Source organism: Castor canadensis, chromosome 6 (assembly GCF_047511655.1).
Source record: "Castor canadensis chromosome 6, mCasCan1.hap1v2, whole genome shotgun sequence".
NCBI lineage: Eukaryota > Metazoa > Chordata > Mammalia > Rodentia > Castoridae > Castor > Castor canadensis.
The window spans coordinates 10,935,923-10,960,167 of record NC_133391.1 but is presented as its reverse complement, the minus strand read 5'-3'; the positions used below and the strand labels follow the sequence as shown (position 1 = coordinate 10,960,167).

Sequence of the window (24,245 nt, the reverse complement as noted above, 5' to 3'; positions counted from 1 at the left end):
TGGCACCCAGCTGGTGTGAGGCTTCTCTGAGGCCTGCAAGCATGCATTCTTGCCCAGTGCAGTCCCCTGACCTTCAGGGTCTGGCTCACCAGGTGCTCTTCACACTGGGTGGTCTAGGGCTGCTGTCTGTATTTTACAGATGAAACAGAAGCTCAGCGGGACAATGACCCCCACCAGGACCCAGGCCAGTCAGATGGTAGAGCCAGGTTGGAACCCAAGCCAGGGACATCTGAGGCCATCCTCAAGGCCCTAACTTTTTTTTTTTTTTTTTTTGTGGTACTGGGGTTTGAACTCAGGTCCTACACTTTGAGCCACTCCTCCAGCTGTTTTCTTCTGATTTTAAAAGAAGCTGGGTGCCAGTGGCTCATGCCTGTAATCCTAGCTACTCAGGAGGGTGAGATTGGGAGGTTTGAGGCCAGCCTAGGCAAAATAGTTCTTGGGACCCTATCTCAAAAATCCCAACATAAAAAAGGACTGGCAGAGTGGCTTAAATGGTAGAGCTCCTGCCTAGCAAGTATGAGGCCCTGAGTTAAAAAACCCCAGTACCACCAAAAAAGAAAGAATCAGGGTAGAAGAGTTTCGGTTCACACATCTGATAAAGCTCTGGTATCTAGAATGCTAACTAAAAGAGCTCTTAGAACTCAACAAAAAACCCAACATAAGGCATTGGTGGCTCACACCTGTTAACCTGGCTACTTGGGAGACTGAGATCAGGAGGATCAGGGTTTGAGGTCAGCCTCAGCAAATAATTCTCGTGACCCCATCTCCAAAATAATCAGAGCAAAATGGACTGGAAGTGTGACTCAAATGGTAGAGCGCCTGCTTTGCAAGCATAAAGTCCTGAGTTCAGACTCCAGTCCTTCCAAGAAAAAAAGTACAGGGGACTGGTAGAGTGCTTGCCTAGCATGCCTGAGGCCTGGTTCCATCCCCAACCCCACAAAAAAGGGACAGATGAGACAGGCATCTCTCTAAGTAGACAAATGGCCAAGAAGTATTAAAAAATGCTGTCATTATGAAAGGCAAACCAAAGTTAACAGCTTTGGAGAAGAGGTAGAGGATTGAACCTCACCCAGAGCTGGTGGGAACGTAGAGGACAACCACCTTAGGGGGAACAGGCAGCTCCTCAAAAATGGGGTTACCATGTGACTGAGCAACTCTACTCCTAGGGTGATTTTGCAAGAATTTGTCCACACAACGTGGACAAAACACTCAGATACCTATAAGCTGGTGAAAACAAAAGTTCGGCATCCACATGTGTCGGAATGTTAGCCCTAAAAGGCAGCAAAGCACCAGTCCAGGCTACACCATCGACCCTGCAAACATGCAGAGAGAAAAAAGCCAGACAGTCAGGCATGATGCCATCTCAAGTTCAGGCCAGGAAAGGGAAAAAAAAAAAAAAAAAAAACCAACCAGGCACAGAAAGCCACATACTGTGTGATACTATTGCTATGAAATGTGGGAGATTTTCCCCACCTGGCAGGAGCTGGGAACAGAAATGTAGTTTCCTTTTGGGGTGTGAAGTTTCTAGAATTAGTGGTTATGGCTGCACAACCTGAGTACATTGAAAACCACTAGCCGGGCTCTGGTGCCTCACGCCTATAATCCTAGCTACTCTGGAGACGGAGATCAGGAGGATCTCAGTTCAAAACCATCGTGGGCAAATGGTTCATGAGACCCTATTTCGAAAAAAAACATCAAACAGGGCTGGTGGGATGGCTCAAGTGGTAGGCTCTGAGTTGAAACCCTAGTCCCGCACAAAAAAAAAACCCCACTAGGCTGGGACTGAGGGCCGGCAGAGAGCTAGTCTAGCATGCTGAGGGCCTGGGCTTGATCCTCAGCACTGCAAAAACATAACCCTGAGCTGTGAAATTTATAGTATGAGTTACATCTGAAAATATACACAGAATGAGATCCAAAGGGATTAAGTGAAGGGCTTGTTGGCCATCAAGGGCGGTGCTGTTACTTCTCTGAGTCCAAGTTCTCTTGGGCAAAGGAGCTGAGGCTGAAACTGGGGAGGATTCAGTCTCCTTGGGAGTTAGGGGGTAGGCAGTGGGTCCAGGGCTCCGTCCTGCCCTCTGCAGCCCACTCCTCACTTCCTGGGTGGGTGTGGACGGCCTGAGGGATGCTCCTGGCACCCAGAGGTATAGGAATCTCAGGCATTCAGCCCTCCTTCCCAGAGCTGGGAGCTTGGGTGGGGTCCCAGTTTCTGGGGTGGGACTGCTAGCAGTCATCCGGGGGCCTAGTGACCCCTCTTACCCAGCCCAGGCCAGTGCCCACCCAGCCCCCTCCCTGTGATGGGCTGGACCTGCTGGGAAGGGGTGGGGTGCGTTCACACTTTCAGGTCTTTCCTGTCCTTTCTGGCAACCTGACTAACCAGATCCTCCAGGCTCTAGGTGCTGGGGGTGGGGTGTGGCAGGAGGTGGCCAGACTAACCCTGGAGCCTTGGGGTGCTGTGGGTGCTCACTGGCTGTCATGGAGCCCCCCTGGAGGCAGCCTCGCCCTTGTCTGCTCCTCGTGGTGCTTAGCTGGCTTCAGCCTGGCCTGAGCCTGGGTAAGTAGGGGTCCCCAGTGGGTGCCATTACCAGACTCAAGGTATTGGGGCACCTGTTGGAGTGACTGGACCCTGGGAGCCTGTCCCTTGAATTGGGAGCAGCAGTCACAGAGGCATCCAGGACACTGATCTCTACTGTTTACCTCTGTTCCCCACGGCCACAGAGGTGGTCCCCTATACACCGCAGATAACAGCCCCGGACCTGGAGGGGAAGGTCACAGCCACTACGTTCTCTCTGGAGCAGCCTCGCTGTGTCTTTGATGGACATGCCAGCACCTCTGACACCATCTGGCTGGTGGTGGCCTTTAGCAATGGTGCGTGGTCTGGGGTCCGGGGTGAGGGGTGTAGCGAAGGGAGCTGTGGGGTTCTGGGAGCCCTCCACCAGCACTTTCAGTGGCTGAGTGCTGCAGGATCCCTTGGAATGGTGGGTGTGGACAGAGAGGGACTCTTAGAAGGTAGCTTTGTCCCTGTACTTTTTTTTTTTTTTTTTTTTTTTGCAGTACTGGGATTTGAGCTCAGGGCCCACACCTTGAGCTCCTCCACCGGCCCTTTTTTGTGAAAGGTTTTTTTTCGACATAGGGTCTCACAAACTATTTGCACAGACTGGCTTCGAAACAGAGCACTAGTCTAGCATGCTGAGGGCCTGGGTTCCTCCTGAGTAGCTGGGATTATAGGTGTGAGCCACTGGTGCCCAGCTTGTCCCTGTAATTCTGAGAGAAGGGCTGGTGTGGGGGGTTAGGACTGGAGGCTATGGCCACCAGGTGGGCCCAGGGCAGATGAAGACAGGCCTTCTGGTTAGCAGGACAAGGCCTGTCTCTCCCCTCTTGCCCCATCTGGCTTCCAGAACCCACAGAATCTGGCGGAGATCCTGGCCTTCCCACACCTGCTAACCAATGGCTACCACATGGCACTGCCCTTGTCCCCCCACCAGCTGTCCTGTGAGGACCTGGTGGGGGCAGTGGAGTCATCCCTGTGCTTCGGGTGGGCAGTGACTTTGGGTGCCACCAGCAGTCCTATTGCAACGCCCCTCTCCCCAACCCCGGGCCCTTATAGGTGAGTTGTCCCCACCCGCTGTGCTTTGGGATTGGGTTGCTGGGAAGGGAGAAGGGGTTTCTGAGGCCAAAGTTCAGACCCCGCCCTGTCCTGGCTGGAAGCCAGGGAAATGAGAGATCTTGTCCAGATTGGGACTGCCCAGCTAGAAAAGCCCAGGTGTCCTCACAGAGGCCCCTGCACAGGGGGAGCAGAGACCGCATGGTGTAGAGGAAGGCAGAAGTGGCCCCTTGAGTCACCCAGCCTGTCTGCCCTCTCACCCCACCCTGGCGGGTCCACCTCCCCCACTCCCAGCCACACCCTGCTGGGCCTCCAGCCTCATCCCTGTCCCCTTCCCCAGCAGCCACCAGCACTGGCTTCCTTCCCTGCAGCCTTCTGGGTCCCTGTTGCTCAGACTTTCCAAAACTCCCATCCTGAAAAAATATCATGCATTAGCTGGGTGCATTGGCTCACACTTGTAATCCTAGCTACTGGAGAGGTGGAGATTGGGAGAATCCTGGTTTGAGGCCAGACTGGGCAAAAAAGTTAGCGACACCCCATCTCAACTAATAAAAGCTGGGTGAGGTAGTACACACCTGTCATCGAAGCTACTATGTAGTCTAAAGTAGGCATAAATAGAAGATCCCTGTCCAGGCCTGCCCTGCATAAATGCAAGACCCTATCTGAAAAATAATTGAAGCAAAAAGGACTGGTAGGAGTGGCTAAAGAGGGACTGCCTAGCAAACATAAGGTCCTGAGTTCAAATACCATACTGTCAAAGCAAAACAAAAATAAAAACCCAAACCATGACTCTGAACGCCTCCTCTGCTACTTTGTTCTTGGTGCCTCTGGGCTCTGAGCTGGCCCTGACCACACCCATCCCTCCATCCTCCATGCCTTTACCAGACTTCACTGTTTGGGGCCTTCTTTCTCCTTATTGGGTGGTCTCTCAGACCTCTGGAGACCTGGGATCCCCAGTCCTGTGCTCCTGTCGAGCCACTTTCACCTGCTGTTTTTGTATATAACCTCCCTCCCTTCCATGGTACTGGGGATTGAATTTAGGGCTTTGCACTTGCAAGACAGGTGACACCACTTCAGCCACACCCCCAGTTCTTTTGCTTTTAGTTGTGTTTTGCTTAGGTGCCTCAGACTGTGATCTTCCCATCTCTACCTCCCAATTGGCAGGGATTGTGGATGTGTACCACCATGCCCAGCCCACTGTATATGACATTTAGTAAGGGGGAGGGAACCCGTGACCGAGAGAACTGTCTGTGGAGCGACTGCCCAGATAGACTGGGGCTCTGGTGCAGGTTGCATGGCCCTAGAGGCCTCAGAGGGTTCTGAGCCAGACCTCCACTGGTCCTGATGGATGCCACCCTCCTTAAATATGGGGAGGTCCCCACCTGGAGAGTTGAGACTTCTGACCCTCACCCCTGCTCCCCCATTGCCTCCTGATACCAGTGTGAAATTCCTCCTGATGGACACCAGTGGCTTACCCAAAGCTGAGACCAAATGGTCGGATCACATCGCTCTGTGCCAAGGTAGTGCTGGGGTGGGCACTCTGGCTTCTGGCTGCCCACCTGGTCACCTTCTGTTTAGCTGGCCCCTCCCATGGGACTGCTCCCATCAGGCTGGGGGCCTAGAGGCAATGTCCAAGTCTGGCACAACCCCCAGCTGAACCTTGTGCTATGGTGTGGGGCCTGGGTCAGCTCCAGCACAGGGACACCAGCTGTGTACATCCCCAACCCTTTGGTGCCTAGGCCCCAGCCCTGTCATGGGCAGAAACAGCATCCCACCCTACAGAAACCAGCCGCAGGCCAAATGCTGAACTCGGGTAGAGGGGCCTGGGCCTGAAGGAGACTAGAGTCAGCGTGGGGTTGTTTGGGCCAGGGGCTGGGCAGTCAGTGGGTTCTAGGAGGCTTCTCCAAGCAGGGCCTCAAGGGTTAAGCATCATCCACCAAGCCAGGCCTGGCATAGTAGTGCATGCCTGTAATCCCAGCATTTAGGAGACTGAGGCCAGAGGATTGAGAGTTCCAGGCCAACCTGGGCTACACAGACAGACCCTGTCTGAAAAAACAAATAAATAAAGGGCTGAGCATAGTGGCTTACCTCGTAAGAGGTAAGCATGAGCAGAGATAGGTGGCTCATGGTCCAAGGCCAGCCATCCCCAGGCAACATCAAGACCCTGTCTGAAAAATAACTAAAGCAATAAGGGCTGGTGGAGAGGTTCAAGTGGTAGAGTGCCTGCCTAGCAAGCACAAGGCCCTGAGTTCAAATCCCACTGCTGCCAATAAATAAAGAGGCCTGAAGAAAATGCACATGGGAAGGCCAGTGTCCTGGTGGCAGATGGCTAGAGACAGACTCCCAAGACCATTGATTGGAGATCTTGTCTGAAGGCAGTCTTGATCTGCAGCCAATTTTTTTTTCTTGGTGGCACGGGGGGTTTGAACTCAGGGCCTCACAGTTGCTAGACAGGCATTCTTTCCACTTGAGCCCTTTTTTGTGATGGGTTTTTTTGAGATAGGGTCTCGTGAACTATTTGCCTGGGCTGGCTTTGAACTGTGATCCTCCTGAGCTCTGCCTCTGGAGTAGCTGGGATTACAGGTATGAGCCACTGGTGATGGGCCCTGCAGCCACTCTTGCCAGATATAATGTATGGACAGACAGAAGTGGGACATGGGCCTTGTAGGTGAGCCAGGGCAGAGGCTGCAGCAAACAGTGGTCTAAGTTCGTGAGACCTAGGGCTGGCTGAGCTGGACAGATGGATGGGCTCCAGAGGCCATCTGGGGCCACAAGGCAGCCTGGCCTTGTGGTACAGGCGTAGCTGGGGGGAGAGGGAAGTAACAACCAGCCCTGTGTGTGCAGGGAAGGCCCCGGACTCCATAGACACATGGCCTGGGCAGCGGAGCAGCTGTATGATTGTCATCTCCACCATCCTTGCTTCCCTGGCCGGCCTCCTGCTCCTGGCCTTCCTGGTAGCCTCCACTGTACGCTTGTGAGTGGCAACACCTGTGGCCCCTGTCCTTCCTAGAACCTCTTTCCTGTTTGGGTGCCTGGAAACCTCCTGTGAAGGAGGCAGTTCTAAGCTGAACTGTGCCTCTTCCAGGAAAGGTGTCAGACAGTATTCACCTGCACATCTTCACGGGGAAACAGGAGGGTGATCTAGCAGCTCTCCGGAGAACAGGTTTTGGGAGGGGGGCTGTGGCACTCTGGCTTCACTGTGTCCTCTGCTTGTGTCATTCTCCTGCGCCTTGGCTTCTGTCCATGAGCCCTTGGATATTTTAGTGATGGGCCCTTGGGGAAGGCATTTGGGGCAGCCACCTGGAGGAGGAGCCCCAAACAAAAGGGAAGGAGGGAAGGTAAGGGGAGGAGGATGCAGGATGAGACACAGAGCACCCTCATCTCCTCTTCTGTCCAGCTCCAGCCTGTGGTGGCCCGAGGAGGTCCCTGAACAGCTGCGGATTGGCTCTTTTATGGAGAAACGCTACATGACCCACCACATCCCACCCAGCGAGGCTGCCACGCTGCCTGTGGGCTGTGAGCCTGGTTTGGACCCCCTCCCCAGCCTCTGCGCCTAGCCTGGTCCTGGGGATGGGCAGGCCCTGAGCCCACAGGCTCCGGGGGCTCCTTGCCTCTCCAGGAACATCCTATCTGGCCTCTGGTTGTCACTGAATCCCTGTCTAGGCAGCAGTGCATTGGGAGCGGGCTGGTCAGGCTGGGTATTCAGCTCCCACCTCCATCCTGATCACTGTCCTGCCCCAGGCAGGGTTCGGGATGGGCACACCGTGGGCATAGCAGGACCAGAGCCATCTCCCGTCTTATTGCTGATTCTGACTGAGGATGGGGCTCACCAACCTGAAGGTGGACATTGTGACTATCCAGCTACACATTCCAACCACCGCTTTGCACACACAGACGCCTCATGCACTCATTCACCGCTCACTCATCATTTACTGAGCACCTGATGTATGTACAGGCAGTGTCAGACATGGGGCCTTAGGCAGAGCTGGTTCGGACCTTGGTGGGGGGGAATTCCCCTGCTCTGGATCTCAGATGACTACGTGTCCTGGTGTGACTTTTTGGGGAGCTGTTACACCCTCTCAGTCACCTCAGTGGTCTCTGGGGTCAAGACCTTATCACCAGAAAGGTCCATTTGCAAGGCTGGTGATTCCCGTCATGGCCACACGGGGGCGCCAGCGCACCTCAGCCAGGCTGCTGCACAGCCTGGGCGCATGCGCACTCCTGTCTGCAGCCCCAGCACTGAGCGCTCCTTGGGGTCTGAGGAGGTTGGAGAAGTCCAGACCTCAACCCTAGCAAACCATCAGAGCCTTGAGCCTGAGGGCCTCCTACGTGCACAGTCGCAATAATTTCCTCAGTGGAGACACTGAGCTACAGAAAGTGACTTGCACACACACACTGTCCAGCCATCCCACCCTGTGTCCCCTCCCGACCCTGGGTGACCACCCTCTTTGGAAGTGAATAAAGGTCTGACTCCTCCTCCGAGGCTGAAATTGTGTCCACTCTCCCAGCTGGCTCTGGGGCAAGGGCAGTCATCTTCTTGATTGCTGTCCGACTGGTGCTTTGTGGTGACCCACCTCACAGGGCACAGGGAAACTCACCCGTACTTTAGGGTCAGGCAGCCACAGTGTGCAGTGTAGGATTTGGCCGGGTGGGGCTCCCTCCAGGCTCACACTTCAATCTTGATTTTCAACATGAACCCTCTTCTCTATGGCCTCTACCCCATCCTGCCTGCACCCCCAACCAGCCACAAGACCTCCCTCCAAGTGTAGACAGAAGCAGCTTTGCCCAAATGCCCTGGTGGCCTGGGAGACATCTGGCCATGGAGCCAGCCCCTTTGGGTAGCCACTTTTGAAATTCCAGTGTGTGGAGCCCAAGGCCCTCCCGACAGAGGAGATTGGGAGAGGACTAAATTTCTGCCCTTCCACCCCCTTCCCACCACCACCACCCAGCCCTAGCAGAGCTGTCCTGCCCTGGCCTGGCCCTGGAAGGACATTATAGGCAGGACATGACCATTGGTGTTTGCTGAGTGGAATGAATGCCCCCAGGAATCAGCAAGGACCAGTGCTTCCTGCCTGTAATCCCAGCTACTCAGAAGGTGGAGATGGGAGGATTGAGATCCAAGGCTGGCCAGGGAAAAAACTTCAGACCCTATCTGAAAAGCAAACTAAAAGCAAAAGGGCTGGGAGGGGGGAGGGGCGTGACGTAAGTGGTACAGTGCCTGCCTAGCAAGTGCAGTCCATTTTGCTCTGGTTATTTTGAAGATGGCATCTTGTAAACTATTTGCCCTGGCTGGCCTCGAACCTTGATCCTCCAGATCTCAGCCTCCCAAGTAGCTAGGGTTACAGGTGTAAGCCACGGGTGCTGGCTTGAATGGCGTTTTTAAAGCTCCTAGGACTGCATTTGGAGAAACGCCAGAAAGTCCACTGACCTTCAGGTAACTTCACAGCTCAGTGGTTAAAAACAAGTTCATGTAAAAAAGGAGAATCAGAGGGGATGGAAGGAGATGCCTCTCAGGTGACTCATCAGGCCCCAAATCAAAGGCCTACTGCAGCAGGCAGGAACCAGCCTTCGGGCCACTCCCTCCCTCTCTCACCTGCTGTGGCTCCTGCACCTCCCAGCTGTCTCCCCATCACCCCACCACCTCCAGGCCAGCCACCCTGGTCTCTCTCTTAGATGTCAGTAGCTGCCCTTTTCCTGGACTCCCAACTTCCTCTCCCGACTCCGGTACCCGTTCACCTCCCAGCATCGAGAAGGACCTGATTGTAAACTTGACCATGTTCTGTCTGCTCACAACTCTGGAGGACTTCATGTAGCAAGAACAGAGTCTAGACTCGTTAGCTGGGGTGGAAGGCCTGTGAGCCATCCTGTGCTCCCTGTCTCCCAGCCACACTGAACCTTGGTTATCTTCTTGTGCCACAGGACCTTAGCACTGGCTCTCCACCTCTTTGTCCACTGTGTTCTATGTCCTCTCATCCATTCCTCAACCCCAGCGTCTGTTAATCAGGGAGGCCCTTCTGACCCCTCGGCTATCCTAGAGTTGTGTGTGTTTCCTTACATGTATGGGTTTTTTCTTTTTTTTTTCCTAATTTTGTAACAGACATTAAAACTCTGAGCAATGCTGGGCACTGGTGGCTCATGTCTGTAATCCCAGCTACTCAGGAGACAGAGATCAGGAGGATCACGGTTCGAAGCCAGCCTGGGCAAATAGTTCATGAGACCCTATCTCAAAAACACCCATCACAAAGAAGGGCTGGTGGAGTGGCTCAAGGTGTAGACCCTGAGTTCAAACCCCAGTACCAAAAAAAGAAAAAGAAAAAGAAAAAAACCTGTGAGCATTTGCATTTCTCAACCAGACTGTCAGCCCCAGGAGGGTGGGGACCAACGTGTCTGATTTCACAACCATTCCCACTATTCACTTGAGAACATTCATTTGCCCCAAAGAACACCCTGTACCCATTAGTCAGCCACTCCCTGCTCCTCTCCAGCCCGTGGTAACCACTGATGTTTCCTGTCTCCATGGGTTTGCCTGCTTTGGACGTTTCATAGAAATGGAATCACACTCCATGTGTTGCTCCTTCCTTCATTTCTTTCTTTCTCTCTCTCTCTCTCTCTCTCACTCTCTCTCTCTCTCTCTCTCTCTCTCTCTCTCTCTCTCTCTCTCTCTCTCTCGCCTTCCTTCCTTCCTTCCTCCCTCCCTCCTTCCCTCTGTCCCTCCGTTTCCAGTGCTGGGGTTTGAACTCAGGGCTGTACCACTTGAATCACAAACCCAGTCCTTGCTAACTTTTTGCTCAGGCTGGTCTTGAACCTCAATGCCACTTGCATAGCTGAGATTGCAGACCTGGGGAGCCAGCCCAGGACCCCACAGGCCATCAGAAAGACCCAGTTCCTGTCCTAAGGGAACATCCTGCTCTCTAAGTGGTTGGGTGAACAAAGGCTCAGAGGCCAGGGCCATCAGGACAGACGGAAGAGCACAGGTGGGTGCTCCCTGGCCCTCTGCCCAGCTGCCTCCCCCTTGCCCAGTAGCTGGAGAAACCACCTCAACAGCCATGCCTGGTGTAGCAACTCCCTTCCATCCCCCTTGCTTGTCCCAGCCTGGACCTCCCTGACTCCTGAGGACAGAGCCCAGTGTCCCTGCATGCCCACCTTATGTCTCATTTTCTGTGTGAACCCCACCAGGCAGCCCTAGCCTCAGTTTCCCCTCTGTGAAAAGAGTCCCACCCAGATTTCTAGATTCCTCTCTGGGGCTCATACTCCAGTCTGGGCCTCCCCGAAACCCCACTCCCTATGGGTGACGCAGGCCAAGTTACCCGAGGGAAAGAATGCAAGACTGCGTTGCTCCTGGCAACAATTCTTCTTGGCTTCTCCCCCTGAGGGACCGAGAGGAATGTCCTATTAATCATATTAGTTCCACCCTTTCCTTCTCCAGCCCCCTCCCGCGTCCCCTAGTGGTGACCCAAGGTTCCCAAGGGTGTTTCAAACATGGAAACTCTTGGCTGAGCTTTGACCTCCCAGTCCCTGTGTCTGGAGGCCGTCTGTAGCTGGACCCTGAATCCATGGGGCCAGGGCAGTGGAAGAGCCCCCAAGGCAGGGGCGTGACAGGGAGGGAGCAGGGGCGGGGCTGGGGTAGAGTGAGACCATCAGACATCTCTGAGCATCTCTTCCTGCTGGGGCCTTCTGGGAACTTGGACCTGAACGTCCAGTGTAGGGAGAAGACCTGTTCTGGGACCAAAGTGAGCAGCAGCAGGAGCCCAGGCCTGGCCCTGCCTGGGGGTAGGACTTTTTGGAGGTGGTAGAATCTGAACTGAAGGTGGAAGGAAGCAGGTTGGCGATTAGGTATTCTAGGGTTCACTAAGGACTCAGAAGGCTGATGAAAGGCATGGAAGCCCCCAAAGACGCCCCAACTAGCTGGACAACGTGGAGGAGTTCCAAGACGGGAGAGGCGGACTGGGCTTAGGAAAGTGAATGAACAGCAGGAAGGGGTGAGCCCAGGAGGGGGGCCTGAGCCAGGCCTCGACCCCAAGGCCAGGGGCTACAGGAGCCATGTGAGCCCCACCCTGTCACCCAGTGACACTCAATGACCACACAGTCAGCGTCCAGATTGACAGGTGCAGGGCTTTAAAGAGACAGTGAGCCAGGAGGCATTTTTCCAAGCTAGGACTTCTGCTCAACTCCAGGGTGGAAAGTGAATTCAGAGAGAGTCTGCAGCCATCATTCCCCTCACCTGGACCATCCGGGACCACTATAGTCATTGTCCCCAAAATAGTAGCCCCCAAAATCTATGTCTACTAAGAACCTGGGAATGTAACCTTGGAAATAGGGTCTGGATTAGGCTAGGTCCCAAACCCAATACAACTGGTGTCCTTATAAGAAGAGGAAACCAAGCATGGTGTCACATGCCTGTAATCCTGGCTTCTCAGGAAGTGGAGGCAGGAGGACCATGAGTTTGAAGCCACCCTGGACAAAAGTAGCATAAAATAATAACATCTGGGCACAGTGGCTCATGCCTGCAATCCCAGCTATTTGGGAGGTGGAGATCAGGAGGATGGGTGGTTCAAGGCCAACTGGGGCAAAAAGTCAGTGAGACCCCATCTCAACCAATAGGCTGGGCATAGGGTACTCACCTGTCATCCCAGGTATGTGGGAGGTATAAATAGGAGGACCATGGTCCAGTTCAGCCTGGGCAAAAATGCAAGACCCTATCTGAAAAACAGCCAAAGCAAAAAGGAATGGAGGTATGGCTGAAGTGATAGAGCACCTGCCTAGCATGTGCGAAGTCCTCAGTTGAAATCCTAGCACCTCCGACCCCCCAAAAAAGGAAATTTGGTAGGACGGGGTGATGCCAGGGAACCCCAACAATGACCAGCAGCCACCAAAAACTAGAAGAGGCAAGGAAGGACCCTCCCTAGAACTTTGGGGCTGGGGAGCGCATGGCCCTGTTGACACCTGACTTGACACTGCAGCCTCCAGAGCCATGTGTCTTTAGGCTGTTTCCAGCCACTCAGACTCTGGCCATTTGTTGTGTCAACACAGGAGAACAGTACAACCCCCACGCCTCCCCCAGCAGCGAGGGGGAGCCCGTGGAAGCCTACACCATGTCTTCGCTCTAAACCTGCAGTGCCCCCCTCTCTTGTGGCCAAAGATACATCCTGACAACATCTCCTACTCCTTCTCCTGATCTCTCTTTCTTTCTTACTTTTTCTTTCTTTCTTTCCCTTCCTTCTTTGTTTGTTTCTTTTTCTTTCTTTCTTTTTTTTTGTGATACTGGGGTTTCAACTTGGGGTCTACACCGTGAGCCACTCCACCAGCCCTTTTTTGTGATACATTCTTTTTGAGATAGGGTCTCATGAACTATTTGCCCAGGCTGGCTTCAAACCTCAATCCTCCTGATCTCTGCCTCCTGAGTAGCCAGGATTACAAGAGTTTGCCACCTGTGAGTTTGCCACCTGTGCCCAGCTTCTCCTGTTCCTTAATTAATCCCAAGGACACTGACCTCAGCAAATCCCCCTTCCCCCCAGGAGTAGTGTCCCTGGACTGGAGGAAGAGAGAGACAGACAGACAGAGAGAGCCTGTAGCCCGTGGAGCTGAAGAACCACCCAGCTGAGCCCAGTCTCCATACTGAATGGTGAGAGCTGATGAAAGCCATGCTTTTTTTTTTTTTTTTTTGGTGGTACTGGGATTTGAACTCAGGGTCTCATGCTTTCTTGGCAGGTGCTTGACCACTTGAGCCACTCCGCCAGCCCAAAGCCGTTCTTTTAAGTCTCAAAGTTGAGGAGTATTTGTTACACAACAGCACACATGGGAACCAGGGTCTTTGCACCTGCTGAGCCCTCTGCCGATGAGGTCAGAGAGGGTTCTTTCTCCCCAGTTCGCCCAGGCTCCATTTGTATGTCACCACGTCAGGGTTCCAAGATCTCCCTGCCTAAGACAGTCCCCACCTCCCTCCACAACTCTCTCCAGCTGGTGGAGTGGCTCAAGTGGTGACACACCCAGGTAGTAAGCATGAGGCCCTGACTTCAAGCCCCAGTGCCACCAAAAAATAAAAATAAAAACGTATGTCAGAACTCTCTCCTCTCAGCCCAGCTCGTTCCTTGGAGCCTGCATGGCCACCTGACATTCTGTATTACCTGTGTTTATGTAATGCTTGTCCCTCATTAGCTGGATTTGGTTTTGATCCCCTGAGGTACCACTACACCTGACACAGAACAGGGGCTCTTGGCTGCCCGTGGGAGGGGTGAGTGGACAAGGCTCACTCTTTCCCAGCAAGCACCCCACTGCCCCACAGAGCTGCCTGTCCACAGCGTGTGTGCACCAGGGTCCTGGTGCCTAGTAGAGCCACAAAGAGACAGTCCCTAGACTGGGAGGTGTGAGTCGCCAGTCCTGAGCCTTGCATGGACAGGTCCAGGGCCAGGCTGGGGAGGGTGACTGTGGCATCTCTTCCCCTTGATGTTAGCATGGAGAAGTCTCCTTCAGGGTTTGGTGGAGGGGGAGGGACTGAGTGACCCCTACTTCTGTTGCACTCAAGTCCCCAGTCCTCTCTCTGACGTCAGGGGTGGGAGGAGCCTGCTTCTCTCTGAGCACACAGTTTGCCCTGTGCCCCTCCTCAGAGCATGGGTGTGATGGTTGCCATTGAGCTGGGGCTTTGTTCAGTGACCTGGGGTGGTGTGGGGGGGGTGCTGTGCGAGCTGTTAACCGTTTGCCTGGTTTGAGGGTGTGGGGAGCCCCGCCCGCCTTGTGAGTCACCCCAAAGTGCATAGCAAGGTAAGTTCTAAGAGACAGACTGTTCCCAGGGCTTGATGTGGTCACCCTCACACTGCTACCCACTGGAGCTGGGACCACCTGGACCAGGACGATGGGGCCCAGCGGGGAAGCTGGTCATCTGCCCAATGCTGTAAAACAAAATGGTAGCCGTAACCGCCTGATCAGACACAGAGCAGGAGGATCCCATGTTATCTGTCAAAACCCATTATGGGGGGTGGGCATGGTGATGCAGGACTGTAATCCCAGCATTCAGTGGCGGGGGGATGGTGGACAGAAGGATCTGAGTTTGATACCAGGCTGGGCTTTGTGAGACCCTGATTCAAAAAAAGAAGTGCACAGCTGACTCTCGTGAACTGCTCCTGAAGGTTCTGCCTGATTTTATTTATTTGCTGACAATATTAGGGTTTGAATTCAGAGCCTTGGCCTCCCTAGGCAGATGCTGTACCACTTTGGCCACACCTCCAGCCCTTTTTTGCTTTATTTTTAGATAGGGTCTTTAGGTTTTTGCCTGGCCAGCCTGGACCTTGATCTTCCTGTCTATACCTCCTGTGTACCTGGGATTACAATATGTACAACTACACCTGGCTCATTTGTTGAGATAGGGTCTCACTAACTTTTTGCCTGGGCCGGCTTCAAACTTTGATTCTTTCTATCACTGACTCCCAAGTAGCTGAAATTACAGGCATGTGCCACTGCACCTGGCTTTTTTTTTTTTTTGAGATAGAGTCTCTCTGTGTTGTCCAGGCTGGACTCAAATAATCCCCCTGCCTCAGGATCCCCCACCAGTTCTGGTACTATAGGTGTCTGTCACCATACCCAGATTTTTAATAATTAAAAAAAGATATTCACCATGGCATCAAAACACTTTCCAGTACCTCTGGGCACAGTGGCTCAAGCCTGTAATCCCAGCTATTCAAACAGCAGAGATCGGGAGGATCAAGGTTCAAAGCTAGCCCAGCCAAACAGTTCATGAGACCCCATCTTAAAAATATCAACACAAAAAAGGGCTGATGGAGTGGCTCAAGGTGTAGTCCTGAGTTCAAACCCCAGTACCACACACATACAAAAAAAAGCCAGCACAAGCCAAGCACCTGTAATCATACCTGTAATCCCAGCTACTTGGGAGGCTAAGGTTGGGGGGATCGCTGTTTGGGGCCAGCCCAGAATAGAAAAAGGATTGCGAGACCCCATCCCAACAACATCTGGAGGCAGTGGTGTACACCTGTCATCTGAAGCTATGAGGGAGGCTGAGATCCAGGCCAGGCAGGCCAAAAAAAAAAAGTTCTCAAGACCCCATCTCAATGGAAAAAAAGCTGAGTATGGTGGTGCAAACCTGTCATCCCAGCAACTGCAGGAAGCATAAAGTAGGAGAATTGGGGATCAGGCTGGCCTGGGCAAAAAAGAATCTATCTCCAAAATAATTGAAGCAAAGAGGGCTGGCAGAGTGGCTCAAGTGGTAGAGTGCCTGCCCGGCAAGCATGAGGCCCTGAGTTCAAATCCCAGTACTGCCAAAAAGCTTTACAGAATCTAGCGTGAATGGACAACATAACTACATACAAAGAGGACTCCAGGTGGATCAAAGAACAAACAGGAGAAGGTACTCATGGTTTAGAAATGAAACTGGAATTTTCTGGGGCGTGGGTTATGAGATAGGCTCTTACTTATAGCTCAGGCTGGCCTCAGACTCAAGATCCTCCTGCCTCAGCCTCCCGAGTACTGGGATTACAGGACTGTACCACTGCATCTGGTTTGGAATTTTTTGTGGTGGAACTGGGGTTTGAACTCAGGCTCTACACCTTGAGACACCCCACCAGCCCTATTTTTGTGATGGTTTTTTTCAAGATAGGGTGTGGTAAACTATGGCTTTGAACTGCAGTCCTTCTGATCTCTGCCTCCTGAGTAGCTAGGATTATAGACAAGACACCTGTGCCTAGCCTTTTTCTTTCTTTTTTTTCTTTTTGGCACTACAGGGATTTGAACTCAGGCCTCATGCTTGCTAGACAAGCGCTCTACCACTTACCACTTAAGCCACTTGGCCAGCCCAAAACAAGTAATTTTGTCAGCTTGTTGTTTATTTATATTTATTATTTTTATTTTTTTTTATTGGTGGCACTGGGGCTTGAACTCAGGGCCTCACATTTGCTGCCAAGCACTCTACTACTTGAGCCACTCTGCCAGCTGGAAATTCTTAAATGAGAACCAAAGCACAAACTTTTATTCAAGTGAAAAATTGATGCATTGGTGAATCTTAAAATTAAGGATTTTTTTTTTTTGGTGTTGCAGGATTTAAAAAATAATAATAATAATTTGCTCCTGCAAGCTCAAAATGAAGCAGATACAAAATGGAAGAGAAACAGTCCCACCTGGGTGTCAGGAGACCTGGAGTTGCTTCCCCTCCCTGCCTCTGACCCCCATGGGGTGCAGGACACTCCCTCATGTGTGTGATGAGGTTAATCATATTTGTCTGCCCTGCCCACTTCTGGGGACCCAGGAGAGGATGAGTTGATGAGCAAGAACCTACTTTCAAAAGGAAATACCTGCTCTCCTGTGTTCCGATGTCTGTTGTCAACCGCCTTTCTAAAGGCAGACAGAGAGCCAGGTACTGGTGGCTCACACCTGTAATCCTGGCTACTTGGGAGGCAGAGATCAGCAGGATCCAGATTCAAAGCCAGCCCAGGCAAATAGTTCTCGTCTTGAGAAAAAACCCATAACAAAAAAGGGCTGATGGAGTGGCTCAAGTGGTAGAGCTCCTGCCTGCAAAGTGTGAGGTCCTGAGTTCAAACATCAGTGCCACCAAAAAAAAAAAAAAAAAAAAAAAAGAGAGAGAAGTCAATTGGGCTCCAGTGGCTCATGCCTGTAATCCCAGCTACTCAAGAGGCAGAGATCAGGAGGATTGAGGTTTGAAGCCAACCGGAGAAAATAGTTCGTGAGACCCTATCTTGAAAAAACCCTTCACAAAAAAGGGCTGGTGGGGTGCCCCAAAGTGTAGACCCTGAATTCAAACCCCAGTACCACAAAAAAAAAAAAAAAATCCCACCCTGGGCAAATAGTTCTGATTATAAAATAACCAGAGCAAAATGAACCTGATGTGTGGTTCAAGTGGTGGAGTACTTGCTTTGCAAGTACAAAGCCCTGAGTTCAAACCCCAGTCCCACCCCCAAAAAAAAGATCCCTGACCAGGCCAGGCCCTCCTGGGACGGGGTGTCGGAGAGCTTGTTTCCACGACAGCAAGGCATTGTTCTCTTCAGACCCCTCCCTGGTGATACCAAATCTGCCCCCAAACCTGTCTGGCCAGTTGTATGGGAGGAGGGGGCATCTGGAGGAGCAGCCTCCCCCAGCCCTGCACAGACGCAGCTTCTGACAGAGCTGACAGACAGACAGCCGGACTCTCAGTTTGGCTATGGAGCTCAGAAGGGGACAGTCTTGGCTGCTAATCCCACTCTTGGTGCTACTGACCTGTGTCCAGCCCAGGATGGGTCTCGGTGAGTGAGGCTGGGGCAGGGGCAGGGGCAGGGGACCCCACCATCCACCTGGCTGCCTTCAGAACCCCTCTCTTGGCTGGAGACTGGGCCCTGGGTGGGTCAGGGGAGAGTCGCAAGATGGACATCTGTCCCCAAGTCCAGGGAGCAAGAATCTTTGGGGGGGGTTCTCATGCCCAAATTCCCACAAATGGCTCTTGACACCACCCCTCATCTCTGGGGGCCTCTTTCCCCGTTAAGCAACATTAAGTACCTACTGTATGCAGAGCAGCCTAGTCCTCAGAGACAGGACAAGAGCTTGGAGGAAGGAGGAAGCAACGCCCCCCCCCACGATGGAAGGTTCTAGAAGGCTCTAGCCTGGACCCTTGGAGTTGGCTAATTTAATGGAAACGCATCATACTGACTTGAACTGAACCGAAAAGGGTGTGGGGTCTCCCAAGACTTGCATTTTCATGGTGAAGTGCCCACTTCACCATTCTGTTCATTCCAGGATTGGGGACTGGGAAAGGGGGGCACTCTGGTCCTGGGGACCTCCAGGAGGGGTGAGGGGTCTGAGCTCCGTGAGCAGCAAAGCTGGACACAGGTCACTTGGCCAGTCCTGAGTCCCTTCAAGCTGAGAGGGGGACCCAGTCAGGGGAAGGTGCCTTGGGACCCATGGGAGGTGTTCGGAGGAGGCTAAGAAGTGGGTGGGAAGCGAGGAAAGTTCTAGACTGAGCCAGCCTCTGGGCTCAGAGTCAACGTTCCCAGTGGATGGCCCACGTCTAGGTCCACAGGTCCTACCTGTGTCACCCCCAAAACCTCAGCCATGTGGGGGGCCAGAGGGACTCTCAAGGTCACTGGGCATACCAGGGGCAGGGTCCAGCCTAGGGCTCGGGCTCCCCCCAACCAAGTCTCATGGAGAGAGGCCACCTGCGCCTCCTCTGTCCATCTGTCCTTCCTTGGACCCTGTCCATCACATGGAGACCCCAGTGACCCAGGCAAGGCAGCAGGGCAGGGCCCTCTCCTAGTTGGCTCCACCCATGCCCCACGGGGCCCAGTTATCAGGGGACCTCCTAAGTCCTGCCTGGCCTGACCTCCCAGATTGGGAGGTGTGTCTCCCGCTCTGACCAGGCCAGGCTACCCCGCTCGATCTCTGCCCTCTGCCCTCCCCTCCTGCTTCCCAGAGTACATCAGCTATGTGCCCCAGCTCTCTGGTGCCACCCTGGCGGGGAAGGTCACCCAGTCCACCTTCACACTGGCGCAACCCCAGGGCCAGTTCGATGGGCACAACATCTCGAACTTTAATCCCATCTGGCTGGTGGTGGCCCGCGGCAATGGTGAGCAGCCACGCCTTGGTCTTCCCTCTGTGAAATGGGTAGATGGGCCTGCGAGAGTAGCACATGTGGGCAAAGTGGGGAGCAGGGCTGCTGCGGAGAAGGGGATATGGCTGGGGGAGGGGCCTGTCAGGCCTGGTGAGACAGAGCTGGGTTCTGCCCAGTTCGGTCCCCAACAGCTGACCCTCAGTGTCACCTTCAGCCACACAGAAGTTCACTGCTCCACCGAGGGTAGAGGACAGTGTGGCCCCTGCCAGATTCTCCCAGAATGGCTTCTACCTCACACTGAGGGCCAGCCGGGCACACTACCCAAGTGGCCCGGCTGGCAACCAGGTCCGTGTGCTCCGTGTTGGCAACAGTACCAGCTGCTCCCCCACAAAAGTGGGCTGCAACCCCCCGCTGCCAGGCTCGGGTCCCTACAGGTGAGCTGGAGGAGGGGGGTGCTCCTGACATATCAAGCCAGAGCCTGGGCAGCTCCTGGGTGGCTCAGGGGGTCCTGAGTGGCATCTGTGAATGCTCCCCATCTTTCTCGAGCAATGCAGCCAAATTTTCCATGGACCATCTGGACCACGCAGGTGGAGGGTCCCCAACCAGATAGGGCATTTCTTGGACAGGGACTAGCCTCAACCTGTCTCCCCGACCAAGTGCTGAGCATGATTCACTTTTTTTTTTTTTGCAGTATTGGGATTTGAACTCAGCACCTACATCTTGAGCCACTCTGCCAGCCCTTTTTTGTGGTGGATTTTTTGAGATAGGTTCTCGCAAACTATTTGCCCAGGCTGGCTTTGAACAATAATCCTCCTGATCTCTGCCTCCTGAGTAGCTGGGATTACAGGCGTGAGCCACTGGTGGGGCCCAGCCTTGATTCACTTTTGTTCAGTGCTGAAAGCTCTAATCCACCTCACACATCTCCCAAAAGATGACAGTGAGGCCCAGAGAGGGTGAGGGCTGCATCCAAGATCACACAGCAGGAAGAGGGGACACTGGATTCAAATACAGAGCTCTACTGGACTCGAGCTTGTGCTCTTTATCTTCAGCCCCCTGCTCTTGATCCCTGGGAGCCGAGGGAAAGGACTGACAGGCACCATGATCTACCCCAAGGTTTCAGCACCCCAGAGACCCCCCCACCCCCAATGCTGGGTTTTCTATTCAGGGTGAAGTTCCTTGTGATGAGTGACAAGGGACCTGTGGCTGAGACGGATTGGTCCAACGAGTTGCACCTGCAGCAAGGTACAGGGTCAGATGAGCAGGTCAAATGGAGGGGCCTGGGGGGCTCCTATGGATGGGCACTGGGCATGTGGGGGGACCAGGACAGCTCCCTGTAAATCAGAAACACTAACAACCTTCCGTCTGTAGGTGTCCCTCCTCCCCCAAGCAGCCCCTCCCACTCTCCATCCCCCCTCTAGTTTGGGGGGGAGGGTGGTTGGTCCGGAGGCTGCCCAAGGGCCCCTTCTCAGGTCAAATAAAATCTTTCCGCTGGGTGCTGGAGGCTCATACCTATAATCCCAGCTACTCTGGAGGCAGGGATCAGGAGGATCGCAGTTTGAAGCCAGCCTGGGCAAATGGTTACCAAGACCCTATGTTAAAAAAAACCACCACTAAAAAAGGGCTGGTGGAGTGGCTCAAGGTTGTAGGCCCTGAGTTCAAATACCAGTATCACAAAAAAGAAAATAATAAAACAATATATATATCTCTTTCCTGCCTCCCTTTGGGGCCCTGTCGTGCCCTGCAGCCCAGGCATTCCAGGCCATCCCAGGGACCCAGAGCCCAGGCACCGTGGTCATCATCACCATGCTGACAGTCCTGCTGGCCATCCTCGCTGCCGTGCTACTCATCCTCTCCATACACACGTGGTGAGTGGCAGGGTGGCACCAAGCCCCTCCCAGCACCAGTCCATGGCTGGCCGCTCCTTGCTGCCCTCTGCTGGAGTGATTTTCCCTGAAAGCCAGACAGGACCTAACAATGCACTAAGGGTTCCCTAAGGTTCCAAAACCTCTGGGGTCTGAGCCAGTGGCCTGTCCTTCCTAGTGGGATGGGATGAGTGACATATACCTTATCCCTGCCTGCACCTGCCCTCTTCGCACAACTATTTTCTCAGTAGCTACTACCTGCCCCATAGTGGTGGCATCTGGAATTGCAAGTGGGGTGGTCAGCAGACAACCTGGATGGGGCTGAGTTGCTTTCAGATCAAGCACCCTGGACATTGCTTCAAAATTTCATGCAAAGCTCAAGTGTTGAGGCCTGGCAGAGAGGGACTGTCTACAAAACTTTACAGAGGAAATAAGACACCTAGATCCTGGTGGGGTTTGGGGAGGCAGCTCCAAGGAAGTGGGGAGGTGAGGTGGGGAGCTCTCTGGGGCAGGAGGGTGCTAGCAGCCAAGCAAGGCCATGGGGCTGGGTACCCAGCTGAGGAACTAGGCTATCTCCCAAGCCCATAGGAGCCAGTGGTGAGCTTTGGTCAGGAGAGATACATCAACAAGGGGGCTGGGAGTGGTGTGGTGGTGAATGCCTGTAATCCCAGCTACTCAGGAAGGGGGGGGAGATAGGAAGATCGCAGTTCTAGGTCAGCTGGGTAAAAGCCCACCCAAGACCCTTTGTGAAAAAGCAAACTAAAGCAAAAAGGGCTGGAGGCATGACTCAAGTGGTAGAGTGCCTGCCCAGCAAGCTAGAGGCCCTTAGTTCAAACCCCAGAACCACCAGGAAAAAAAGATATCAACAAGGTTTTAGTGGGATCCTGGGGTGTGGGGGATGGTATGGGCAGTGACATTGGACAGGGAGGGAGGAGGTGAATTTCCAAGGTTTAGCAGAATAGCTGGTTCTCTTTCATTAATGCTGCTGGGCTAGTGGAGACTCAGTTTCCCCTACGCCATGGGTTGGAACTCTAAGCAATGGCTGTGGACAGCCATCAGGACCTGTGTCCACCACTGTGTTTCCCGTTTTTCCCCACTCAAGCTTTGACAGGTGCAGGAGCGCGCCCATCTCCGGCCCAGGGGAGCAGGTGCCAGTCACCAACTACAACGTCCACCGCATGCAGAGTCCTGCAGCCAGAGAGGACCTGTGAACAGCTCTAGGTCCCAGCCACATCACAGCCTCCTCCCTGGACCAGGATGCAGAGCCCGAGCTGGGCATGCCAGGAAAGGAAGCTTCTGGAGCCCTGAGACAGATTGTTCTAGGGGAGGTGTTCTTAGTTCAAAGCTTAGGCCAGCCCTCATGAGAACAAACAAACAGGGCTGGAGATGTGCACAGCTCAAGTGGTAGAGCTGCCTTGCAAGCATGAAGCCCTGAGTTCAAAGCCCTGTCCCAGCCACAAGTAAATAAATATCCCCAACAATTTCCAGCTTGTCTGTGACATTATACACCTGGCATTCTTTTTTATTTATTTATTTATTTTGTGGTTCTGGGGTTTGAACTCAGGTTCTACACCTTGAGCTACTCCACCAGCCTTTTTTTGTGATTTTTTTTTTTCAAGATAGGGTCTTGAGAACTATTTTGCCCAGGCTGGTTTTGAACTGTGATCCTCCTGATCTCTGCCTCCTGAGTATCTAGGATTACAGACATGAACCACCAATGCCTGGCCTTTTTTTTGAGACAGGGCCTCACAATGTCATTCAGGCTGGCTTCAAACTCAAGATCCTCATGCCTCAGCCTCCCAAGTGCTGGGATTACAGGCATGTACCACCACATCGGGCCACTTGGGCAGTCTTCCTGCCTCCCTGCCCCGGCTCCTTTGGTCTGGCTCTGGGGGAGGGGGGAGGGATGCAGGACCAGGGCCCACTGAGTCAACCAAGCCCAGGCAAGTCTCTCTGAGCCTAAGTGTCACCATCTGTAAGGCGAGGGTGGGAAAAGTGGTTTCTGGGACTGAAGTAAGGACAAACCAGAGTGGACACACCTTGTACACTGTGAAGGCTACACCCTGGAGAGGTGCTTGTCCTGTCCTGCCCAGCTGGCCTCCTCCTACACAAAGGCCACAGGACTGCATATCCAGCACGAGCATCCTTGTGGTGGCTCTTCTCCCAGCTTCCCTGTCCTCCTGGCTATAGGACTGAGAGCGGTCCAGGCTGGGGCATCATGGGTAGGAAGTGTGTGTGAAGCCCAAAGCGGATCCCAGCCCTGAACCTAATCCAAGACACTCAGTCCTGCTCCTTGCTGGGTCTTAAGGGAACACAGCTGTCCCAGGCCAGGGTCTGCCATCAAAGTGCTTCCCCACGTGAGACCCATGGTGGAGGCTGCAGAGGGTTCCTAGGGAGGAGTGGTTTAGGCATAGGAGCAGGACACCTAAGCCAGGGGGACACGGACAGGGATATCCAGCAGTGAGTCTGTTGGGGGCAGCTTGAGCCTGGAGAGGATGGTGACACCTATGTCACATGGAGAACCTCACCCTCTGAGGGAGGAGGTCAGAGAAGGCAGGGCTGGCTGGGCTCCCAGGTGCCTGAAAATGGTTTATTAGCTGAAGCAGACATATCTGGCTCTGCTGTAGAGGAACTGATCAAGTGGCCACGTGACAATCGGGCTGGGGGAGGCAGGAAAGAAAAGGGAACAGTTTTCCGGCCTCTTTGAGTTAGGCCTTGACCTTACCATAGCCTTTTCAAAACAGCTGGGGCCGGGTGGCCCTAGACACATCACTTACCCAGTGTGGGCCTCAATTTCCCCTTCTTTAAAAAGCTAAGATTGGACAGAAAGACCTTGAAGACCTCGTGGTTGGAGAGACTTTCACCCTCACCCTGCGTGGACCGATCCCTGGCAGGAAACAGATGGCTTGCTGTACAGGGCAATTGAGAGTATTTACCAAGGCGTGGGCAGCCTGCAGGGGCCAACAGGAGAGGATGACCTGGGGTGGGCAGGAATGGGGCTACACACACGCCTGGACCTGAGGAGCTGACAGGAAGAAGGGTGTGGTGTCTCAGAACCAGTAAACAGAAGTCATGGGCCCGGCAGAAACAGGAGCTCTGGGAAGAGGGACAGAGCCCCTGGATGGAGCCAGGGAAGAGGTGCCCAGTTCCGTCCTACCCCTAACCAGAGGTCTTGCTCCTGGGCACAGCATAAAACAGAGGAGGGCAGGAATGGACTAAGAGGCTAGGTGTGACCTGCTCCCAG

At 53.6% G+C, this 24,245-nt stretch overlaps 2 protein-coding genes and 1 non-coding gene across 3 annotated transcripts; all 3 read left to right on the top strand.

Annotated features, from left to right (window-relative positions):
* The first annotated feature begins 9 nt into the window (after positions 1 to 9).
* Positions 10 to 8,060, top strand: Upk3b (uroplakin 3B). The gene is given in 7 exon segments (XM_074075694.1): positions 10 to 2,551; positions 2,716 to 2,863; positions 3,377 to 3,498; positions 3,501 to 3,600; positions 5,039 to 5,121; positions 6,446 to 6,575; positions 6,999 to 8,060. Coding segments are annotated over 7 exon segments (822 nt in total). The 5' UTR covers positions 10 to 2,472; the 3' UTR covers positions 7,159 to 8,060.
* A 7,737-nt stretch (positions 8,061 to 15,797) lies between these two features.
* Positions 15,798 to 15,870, top strand: Trnaa-ggc (transfer RNA alanine (anticodon GGC)). Its single transcript has one exon. It is a non-coding gene; the product is annotated as a tRNA-Ala (tRNA).
* Positions 15,871 to 17,694: 1,824 nt separating this feature from the next.
* Upk3bl2 (uroplakin 3B like 2) lies at positions 17,695 to 22,471 on the top strand. The gene is made up of 6 exons (XM_020156422.2): positions 17,695 to 17,841; positions 19,002 to 19,154; positions 19,354 to 19,573; positions 20,305 to 20,381; positions 20,884 to 21,004; positions 22,104 to 22,471. Exons 1-6 carry the CDS (start codon positions 17,760 to 17,762, stop codon positions 22,210 to 22,212), a joined length of 762 nt encoding a protein of 253 aa, XP_020012011.1. The 5' UTR covers positions 17,695 to 17,759; the 3' UTR covers positions 22,213 to 22,471.
* The last annotated feature ends 1,774 nt before the right edge of the window (positions 22,472 to 24,245 follow it).